The following is a 10,304-nucleotide window of genomic DNA, read 5'->3' as shown; positions in this document are numbered from 1 at the left end:
AGCAGATAATTTAGCAGCTAAAGATTCCAATATTTCCCTCAGGATTGAGCAAGGAGTGGTCCCCCAGTTAGCTCAGTCGGTAGAGCTGGCGACCCATGTATGAAGTTGCTGCAACGGCCCGGGTTCAAATCCAACCTGCGGCCCTTTGCTGCGTGTCATCCCCTCTCTCCGTTTCCTGTCCGTCTCCAGCTGTCCTATCAAATAAAGGCAATAAAAAAGCAGAAAAAAAATATACTTTTTCAAACACAAATAAAAGCTTTATAGTTTGCTTGTATTCTGTTTGAGGGTGTTTCCTCAACATTCATCAGTATTATTGTAATTGATTGTCAGCGTTATTAAGTAGCAGAATGGACAAATAACTTGCTAATAGGTGGTTTCGGTGAAAGAGGGGGGAAAATTAAATATAACAAACACCTAAAAGCTCAGTATTAATATATATTAATTGAATGTAATGATACTAGACATCATTCAATGGAGGATGAAAGATTCAGAAAGATTAATAAATTTAGATTAATAAATTTCTTTAATAAAGTGGATAGGATTGCCGGACATATGCAATTCATTCTTCACTTTAATAGTTGGAGTTGTATTAGACAACATTAAATTAGATACTTACAATGTAAAAATACCTCAACCTTACAGAAGAACAAAATTATGGAGCTGTTTAAATGACCTTTCATTACGATTTTGTGTCTTTATGGATCAAATCATGATCTTGATCATCCATCTTTGCTCACTACATCTACTCCTTTCTTACTCTCGTGTGTAAAAACTACATGTTACAAACTTCTTTTTAAAATTAAAAAAATCTGAAATGATTTTAGTTGTCTAAAAAAAAAATCCATATCATGCATCTCGTTTCCAGTTTTTGAAAATGAAAATGAAAGCGGTATCAATTTTCTCATCTAACTTTGGGCAAGAGTTTCTACTAAACTAGGTTGTAGAACTCACATTGTTCTGTCTCACCTGGAGGACGAGCTCGTTGCATTTTACTAAATCAATATCCAGGACTTTTCCAAAATCTTTACTCACTTTACTCCTTGAGTGCATTGGTGCCATGAATATCCACTCAGCACCACTCACTAGTTTTCTTCTTTTTTTTTTGGATGACTTTGTTCCACACTGTCAATGTTTGTCTCTCACTTTAACTGCTGGCAGAAGCATCTTGATGAATTACTGTGAGATGTGACCTTGTTTAACTTTATTTAATGTCCCCTTTCACTCACCTCAGGCCCATGAGAGGATCATGCAAGACATCAAGGCTCTGCGCTCAAGTGAGTCCAGACAGCTGTACAAGAACATGCGGGCCATCTCTGCAGCCGTGGTGCAGAACGGAGGAGTGGTGGCCCCCCACCCGCTGGGTTTCTAAACTCACCATGCTCCCTATATCTTCATGTTTGTTTGTTTTGTTTTTTTCACTCTTCTGCATCTCTAACCAGGTTCTAGGTCATGTGTGGTCTCACACTTGATCAACTTTACCACCATTATGGCTCCATCACACATCAGTTGCTCTTGTATCTGCTCTGTGTAAATCGAGCTTTCAGGTACTTCGAGTTCTTAGAAACTGGGGCTGATTGATTCATAGTTTTGGCACAGAAATCACAGTTTGAAACCTGTTGTTCTGTAATGAATGCCTTTTGAGATCTTTGCGAATCAGTTATTTAGTAACTTATTTATTTCGTTCTGACTCAAGACCTTTTAGATTTTGGACTGTAGGTCCTAATTTGAGCTGGAGTTTTACTTTAAATGAAATAGAAATTTTTTAAATTGGTCAGTACGACAGAAAATCATTCAGCCCTAGTACCACCTGCCTCTAAACCAGCTGACTGAATGTCTGAAATGTGTGAATGGAGCTTTTATATTTACTTGAACTTTGGCCTTCATGACTGATGGGACTGAATTATCATTTAATCTGTTGCAACATGAAGTTATAGTGTTGGATTTGACAGATAAATAGAACAACAATGCAACAAATCTGTTTTAGGTGATTTAATTTATACAGAAAAAGTATTTTAAATTGATGTTTTTCCTCCTTGGTCTGTACACATCTACATTGTGTTTAAATGTATATAACAGTGTGACGTTAATGTACTTTAATGCCTTTATGCATGTAAATTAAGCTCACACGGTGCTCATCACAGAAACATTAATGTCAGGAAAGAAAACCTTTGCCTTATAAACCGGTCCACAGATGCTGTTTGAAGTTCTTGCTGTGATTTGATTCAAACACACGAGAGCTTTCACATAATTTAAGGGAAGAAAAAAAAAAGTGCAGGTCAACTTTACTCTTGACTAACAACCTCCAAGTTTTTTTTTTTTTTTAGCTTAGCTTAAGGTAGCATGGATCATTAACTGTGAATGTAGAAAATTAACCATCAGTCTGCATACCTGGAGATTTGTACATTAAATGGACTGTATCAGAGTTTGTTAAAAGCATTCATAAAACTTAAATTAGATCTGCATTCTTGCCTTCACATTAACTTGTATTGGGACAAACACTACTGCTTTTGGGTCAGTGATGTGTTGCCTGAATGGATACGGTCACACGCCTTTAGTCAGATCATGTTTTATCGAGAAACATTTTTGCTGATGAAGGTGTTAGATAATAATCTCGACTGTTTTGGTGGAGTTGCGGTGTTTGTGCAGATGTACTTTGAGCTTTTTGGTTGAACAGTGCTATTGGGAATAATAAATAAATGATCTGTTCGTCTGCCTATGCATTTATCTGTCTTTTGGTTTTACCAGTGTAAGATGAATGTTTAATTTATTCCGTCTTTAAAGATACCTTTTGTAAGAGTTTACCTGAATAGACTTGCAATACGACTGTTACCTCTGTAAAGTCCAACATATATGGGAATGTGGTCTTCAACAAACCAAACATTGACCTTTTACTGGTATTTTCCTGTACAAGCTTATGTAACCCTGGGAAGAAAAAAAAAATTAAATATTGAAGCTCAGCAAAAAGAAAAAAAAAGTCCCATTGAAGCAGTATTTTGACCGGTAAACTCACTTCCTATTTCTGTTGTATTCATAGAAACTTGCACTTGGCTTTCACATCTGCAGCCCCGGCTTCCAGACCGAGCGCACTGTACAGGAATGCCAGTAAGGGCTTTACCGCCAGATGGCTGCTGCATAAATGCTCTGAAAAAAAAAACAGGAACCTCTTCCTGCCTTCAGATACACAACTGACTTGACAAGTGTTAGTGTGAGACTGAGACATGATAAGGATTCTGCCAGTGCTTCACGAGTGCCGCTGTGGTTTAAGTGTTGAGAATTTCCCCGCTATAGTGGCTCCGTCTGACTCAAAGCTATCTGATGAAATCCGCAGCAACTGTGCTACAGTTCGATCAAACCGGCATTCTGAATTACCTGGAAGGCACGCCCCCGAGATAATATAGTTTACTTTTTTTTAGTGGGGGTAAATATTAGGAGATGGTATTCAAAAGTCTGCTTTGTTTTGAGAAAGTTGGGGTGGTTTAGGTCTTTTGCCAATTCTAATAGTTCAGAATCAGGTAAAGCTTAAGCTAAACCTAAATTACCTTAAAAGGAATATTTTAATGTTTCGGGAAGTGTGTTTATTGACTTGCAGAGAATAATATCACTCACTCTCATGGGAGTTCATTAAATGTGAAGCTAGGGCTGAGTCCCTGCCGAAGTGGCCGGGGTTCGTTTGATGGAGCTGATCCTGTTTTAATAAAAGGCACAAAAATAATCTTGAAAAAAGATACAGTGTTAACTTCTAAATAGCTTTAGAGGTATTAAGTGAGTGTTTCTAAATGTTCTGACGAGCTAGCAGTTTCCCGCTTCTTTAGGCTAACCACCTCTGTTAACTTTCTCGAGGCCAGGTTCACTGATATTAACTGATACGTTGACATATCGTATGTTTGTGCTTTTTTATTACTACAAGCAGTTTATGTAATGTAGAGGAGAAAAATGTCCTGATTTATGAAATAAATACATTATTAATGGGCTACTCCTGAATATATTTACCACCAAATAATTTGACAATCATTGGGCCTTTATTTTTATTATTCTCTGTTGATTAGTTAAAAGCTTTTAATGCTAAATAACCAGTCTCTGCAGGAAGTTGCGATGTTGCAACAATTAACATATGCAATCCCATGAATTCTGCGCAACTTTTCATCAAATCTGAAATCATGCATCATAGCCCCCTCGTAAACCGCTGAGCCAGAAAACACAACTATTTTTGGAAATTTTCACTTTCTCCTGCACTTTAATTGTAAACAAATCCTAAAGACACTACAAAATGCAAAGAAAAGCTGCTGTGAAATCGGGCATTTTAGGCTGCAACAAATCCTGCAAAATCCTGGAGGGAGTCAATAACAAATGTGGGAATTTTCTGAACTAACAAGATGATGGCTGCACGTTCATGTGCCCAATCTGTAACTTTGCAGAACGTACAGAAAACTCATTAAGTAGGTTTTGTTACGTTACCAGCTTAGTTACGTCAACTAAGCTGAATAATCAACTATCTAGTTGATTAATTAATTAGTGAGTTGGCTGAATATTAAAACTATTTTGATGACAGTTCAGAGTAATTTGTCATGCAAAGATGCCAAACATTTGATGGTTCCAATGCTTTTTTTTTTTAAAGAATTTGAATTTACTACTTATGCCTTTATTTTGATGGACAGATGAAGATAGAAAAAAGGAGAGAGAGATCAGGGACGTCATGCAGCAAAGGGCTGCAGGTTGGAATCGAACTTGGGCCACTAAGGACTCAGCCAGCATTTTAATTTACTTTTGACTATTGATCACAGGGGACATTCCTCTGCACTAGTACTAAATACATTTTCCTGTTTATACTTAAATACAGTACTTATTATATATAGGCTATATTATATATATTATTTATTATTATTTTACTTGTAACAGAGTATTTTCACAGTGTGGTATTTGTGCTTTTACTGAAGTTAAGCATCTAAAGACCTCCATTCAGTATTGATATTGAAAACAACTCTTATCCACACCCACAACCACACATATTATATTAAACAGATACAAGAGTGATTTCAATCTTCTCATCTAACCCTCGACAAGAGAGTTGAGCACATTTGATGTCGGTTACTGTCTTCATATATTTGTCCCCTCTCCTAATCTCAAGGGTGCTGGAAACATTCAAATAGATCAAGACCTTTAAACTCACATTTTTTAATATCCACAAATTTGAGAACACATGGAAACAACATTCACCAGACGATATGTTTAAGTAAATCCTCCATCCCAGCGAATTTAATCCCAAATGATGCAGGGCTGTTTGTATCGGAGGTACAACTGTGACCTCAACACTTGAGGCTTAAATCCATTGAGCAGCTCCACTGTTTGCTCCTCTGAAAATAGAGCAGAATAGAAACACACTGATGTCCCGACAATGATGCACATCCAGGTGTTGACGTCCTCTGAGGAAGACAGCTTTATACATCTGGATTATTACGTCCAAGGTCCTTTAGTTCCTTTCAGGTCTGAGCTGAGAACACCAGCCACTTATCCAAATGTTCCTGCAGCCGTCAGTATCCTGTCATATACCTGCTTTTTCTGATCAGGCATTGTCCATATCGCCTTGACATGAGTCTAAGTCATATGAGGAACTTGTGATTGACATTGGCCTTGTTTCCTCCTTTTCTGGGACTTGCGGGAGCTCTAGGGAGATGATGGTCTGGGCTGTCATTGTTCGCTCCCTGAGGGGAAAAACAGAGCAAAAAGAACGTAAAATAAAACTGTAAGTTCAGCAATGAATTCACCCGCTCCTTTTGTGGTGCTGTGGTGAAGTCTTAAAATTCCCAAAACACTCAAAAAGTGTTTTATGATCAGCTGTGGTTTCACCCTGAAGTCACGACATCAACAAATGTCCGTTTTAATAACTAATTTAGTCATAGTAGTAGCAGTTAGTCACTGCAATATTTAATGCAAATAAACCATCTCACACTTTTGTTTCAGTCAAGTGACCTAATCTTGCTATTATTCATCCTTCCTCAGAATTCACTTGCCCCATTTTACATGTTGCACTCAGCACTTCTCTGCAATGTTTTACATAATATGAAGACATCTTTCTGGCTATTTAATGATTATTTTAACGACCCTATAATAGGTAAGTAATGCTGTAGAATATGAAGTAGATGTGGGGCACAAACAGACCTACTTTGGTGTCTGGACTAAAATTGCATAATGTTTTTTAGTTTTAGCTGGGCTACAGTCAGTAGCTGGTTAGCTTAGCTTAGCATAAATACTGGAAGCATATGGGAAAGCACTAGCCTGGTTTTTTCTGAAGGTAACAAAATCCACCTATCAGCACCTTTTAAAGCTAGCCAATTAATCAATCTTATTAAATCTGTACAGGGGAGAGGTTACTAGGCAACCGTCAGAGACTCCAGGGAAGTCACTGCTCCCAGCCAAGAAATAGTCCAGCACATAACCACCCGTAAAAACCACAAATTGTTATTTCCACTGTTATATTTTTGTGGGGATAAAGAAAACGAGATATAACATCTTAATAAGTGAGCTTCAGATGTGCTGGTAGGATTTGTTACCTTTGGGCAGAGCCAGGCTAGCTGTTTCCCCCTGTTTCCAGTCTTTATGCTAAGCTAAGCTAACCACCGGCTTCTCAGTTAACTCTTGGCAAGAAAGATGAGTGTAAATAAATGTTGAACTACTCCTTTAACATATCTTAAACGGGTCATAAAATATTATTTGGTAGCACTTCAGAAGTGTTTCCATGTAAACCATGTGTGGAGGTGTGTTTTGGTTGTGGATAACAGACATGGAGGTTTACCAAACAGTAAATTGTGCTGAGTGGACACAAGAAGAAAGTGAAGATCCTAATCAGCTGTCATCTAGTCTGTGAACTACTGCTGACTTCAGGTGTGGGAATTTCCATTAATAGTTTATAGTTTTCCTATCAAGTGTTTTAAAACTCACTTTCACCAAGACACTATACTTTCTGATAAGTCCTAATGGATGTATATTGTTTATAAATGTATGTATATGGTTTTATTCACGAGTTATAATAAATGTTGTGTTTATCCTGTTCCAGCCAGACACTTGTCTTTTAAGCTCTGACCTCCTGGAAAGGCTGTCATCTATTAAATGCTTATTAACATGTAAAAACTTGATTAAATATTGAAAAAGCTCTTTCACCGACGACTAATTAACATATTGGAGATTATTTACTATAGCTACACAGAGTCAGTAATAAAGTTTTTGATGAATCTGAGTAGCTGCAGACTTTATGATTCATTAGAAAGTGAGAAACAAGTCATCATTTAATGACTTGACTATTAATGACACACAGCCAGGTAACACAAAAGTTGCTCTCAATAGTAAGTCATTATACAACTTTATGATAAACTGGCTGTATGGATAAAACAAATGTTAATGGGTGCATCCAGTGGGACATACCGTGTTTTGAGGTAGGTGTGTTCCCAGTTGACGTGCACAGTCCACCCGAGGACACTCTTCAAGTATCTGGAGCAGCAGGGGAACCTGTGACTCAACTGCTCCAGAAGTTCCTCTTTACGCAGGCCGTAAACAACCGGCGCAACGCACTGCGCCAAGCTGAAGAAAGCGAATATAACCACAGCTGACAGCTCTTTGGTCTCTCGCTGAATGAGACCCCGTTTGTACATCATCGTCAGCACGAAGTTCACAAAGTTGGGGAGGATGTACACGGCCAGCTGGCTGCCGTGCAGGGCGATCGTCCTGCACCCGGCCTGGTTGCGCCGATTCAGCACCCCTAACCGCCTCCCCTCAACCAGTATCCTCACGTAGCTGTACAGGATGAGCACCGTGCACAGACCTATGAACAGCACCTTCTGTAGCTCGCCTTTCTTCAGCTGATCCGAGCCGCACTCCCCACGATCCACCACGGAGGTTTTGGAGTCCGGGTGGAGGAAGAGACTGAGGGGAATCACCAAAGCCAGGAACCAGGTGAGCACACCCAGCAGCCAGGGCCAGTGCCCCGCGGTGCATTTGGATGCGTAGCGCATCGGATGGCACACGGCGCAGTAGCGGTCCAAAGCCATCAACGTGAGCGTCAGGAGGATGTTGGAGGCGCTGCTGATCAGGATGGTGATCATGGCCAGGCACGCAGAGCGCACCGGCTTGGCGCGCAGGTGGATCTGGTAGTGGAAGATGCTGCTCATACCCAGGTGGACCAGGGCGGACAGCAGCAGGTGGAAAACCAGCACGAAGCGGGCATGACTCCGGAGCTGCTTTACGCGGACTATGGTCGAGTTGATGATGAGGTTGAAGAAGAGGAGCACCGAGAAGGACACGGTGGACACGTAAAAACGCACGCAGGTGTAGTCCGACACCTCTGACAACGTGGTGTTGTTCGCTGGCATTCTTCCTCAACTGGGTTTGGTTGGATTTATAGGTTGGTGGTGAAGATGAGGATGGGAGCAGTGGGGCTGATGGGAGAGAAAGTTTGTCCGCCGCATGATCCTCTCTCACTGCTGTCTCACTGAATACTGTACTGACTCAATACCATCAACCGCTCACTTCTCTCTCTCTCTCTCTCTCTCTCTCTCTCTCTCTCTCTCTCTCACCACACACACACACACACTCAAAGTAGGTCCCATCATGGAGTCCTCTCTTGAATAACGTTTTTATTCTTTATCCCTACTTTTTGACTATTTGATAGTAGATTTAGAATATACTTTTATTTTCTCTTTTTGTCTTTAAAATTAAAAAGGAAATAGATTTTTTAAATGTGAAAAAATCTTTAAGTGTCCACCAATCATGTCACATTACAGTTAATTCATCCTCTGCCTTAACTTTTACATATCATGTTTACAGATTGCATCTGAAAGTGTGCCACTTGAATCCACACTGTAGGGACAGGATGTCTGACAGCACTTATACTGTATGTTTCACATTGCTGCCGCCTTCTGCTGTGAGCACAAAGAGGTTGCCAATGTGCCAATGTGCCACTCTGGGGAGTAAAAGTGGTACAATTGCAGCTTCTCTGGAGAGTTAGCATCAACCCCTCATGACTGGCATCAAGACACTAAGTGTGTAAGTCTTAAGTAGGTAGGTAAAAAAAGGTTTGAATGATAAGTACAGTTGGATATTATCTGCATATACATGGTATGCAGTGTTAAATCTGTTCATGGTCTGTCTCAAGGGAGAATAACAGGGCCCCCAGAACCGAGCCCTGTGGGACACCACCAAGACAGTGGAGAGGAATCAGTCTCCAATAGAGACAGTGGAACGTCTGTCAGTCTAACGTTGTGCCTGATGTGCCCACCCAATCACATAACCGAATAACAGAATAAAATGTTGTACAGTGTCGAGTGCAGAGATCACGTTGACAGAACAGCAACGAAAGACATGAGAATATTATTAGAAACTGTCAGAAGAGTGGTTTCAGTGAAGTGGTGTTTCTGAAACCATGACCGAAAATAGCTCAAAGTTTGCAGTGCTGGGAGTTTAGAGGATAGTAGCATGCATCAAATAGGAAGGGACACTTCCTGTTTACAAAAGAGAGGAACTAACAATAGCTGATACAGTCGGGCCAATAACTGGTAAATAAAGAGAAGATAGTATTACACCCATAGGGAAAGACTGGGAAAAGGTTAATTTCTGTTGTTGTTACATGTTCAGAAATGTTTTCCAGATGGACTCTCCAGTGGAAAATGTTAAAGCCTTCGCACACCCACACAGCTGCATCCACTGATCCTGACTAGACATCTGCTCAGGCTGTAACTATTGGCTGAGGTCACAGGACTCAATCGACCAATAAGTAAAATGTGTCCTCCTCCAACAAGCTGCAAGTTGGAACACCGTGAACTGTAGAGGGAAATATGTGGGAAGAAGTGTGTGTTTACACGGTCCTAATCAGGCAAAATTATTAAATGTGTGGTTTCCATGAGTGTGTAGGGCTTTTAAGAGAAGTTAGCCACATGCCTGATCCTCTGGACCCCTGGGCCTGGACAGAGTACACCTGTAAGGTAATACATGCATACCATGGCCTTTCCTCTGGCGCCATCTTCTGGCCAAATTATATTTTAGCCCCAGTTAAGACCAACAGTTTCATTATCCCCACAGCCCTGCAGGTGGTGTGGTCGTACAATAACAATACAAAAAATGACTACTACAATAAATGGAGGAAAACTGAATGCTAGACTTCATTTTTTTATTATGACAGGCTATTTAGATTACAGAGACTATGTTTAAAAGCATGTTGTTTGCGCAACTCTTCTCAAAGTCCGTTATGTAAATGTATTGGCAGTCCGACAGATGGAGCCACAACATACAGTCATACAGTCGTGTGTGTGTGTGTGTGT

At 40.1% G+C, this 10,304-nt stretch overlaps 1 protein-coding gene across 1 annotated transcript; it reads right to left on the bottom strand.

The window, feature by feature from the left end:
* Positions 1 to 2,873: 2,873 nt before the first annotated feature.
* zgc:194312 (uncharacterized protein LOC794943 homolog) lies at positions 2,874 to 8,653 on the bottom strand. The gene is made up of 2 exons (XM_035675280.1): positions 7,417 to 8,653; positions 2,874 to 5,699 (listed from the first exon to the last, which is right to left on the bottom strand). The coding sequence occupies exons 1-2, from the start codon at positions 8,358 to 8,360 to the stop codon at positions 5,561 to 5,563; spliced, it is 1,083 nt and encodes a 360-aa protein (XP_035531173.1). The 5' UTR covers positions 8,361 to 8,653; the 3' UTR covers positions 2,874 to 5,560.
* Between the last annotated feature and the right edge of the window lie 1,651 nt (positions 8,654 to 10,304).

Source organism: Morone saxatilis, unplaced genomic scaffold, assembly GCF_004916995.1.
Source record: "Morone saxatilis isolate NCDOM2014 unplaced genomic scaffold, NCSU_SB_2.0 Contig4, whole genome shotgun sequence".
NCBI lineage: Eukaryota > Metazoa > Chordata > Actinopteri > Moronidae > Morone > Morone saxatilis.
Note: the sequence above shows the minus strand (reverse complement) of the source record. Positions and strands in the feature narration are given on the sequence as shown.

Bases quoted from the DNA above. Each gene is read 5' to 3' on its own strand.
- zgc:194312 (XM_035675280.1), bottom strand. From the start codon at position 8,360: ATGCCAGCGAACAACACCACGTTGTCAGAGGTGTCGGACTACACCTGC. The intron at 5,700-7,416 runs GTATGTCCCACT...TTTTCCCCTCAG, and splicing joins CACACCTACCTCAAAACACG to GGAGCGAACAATGACAGCCC.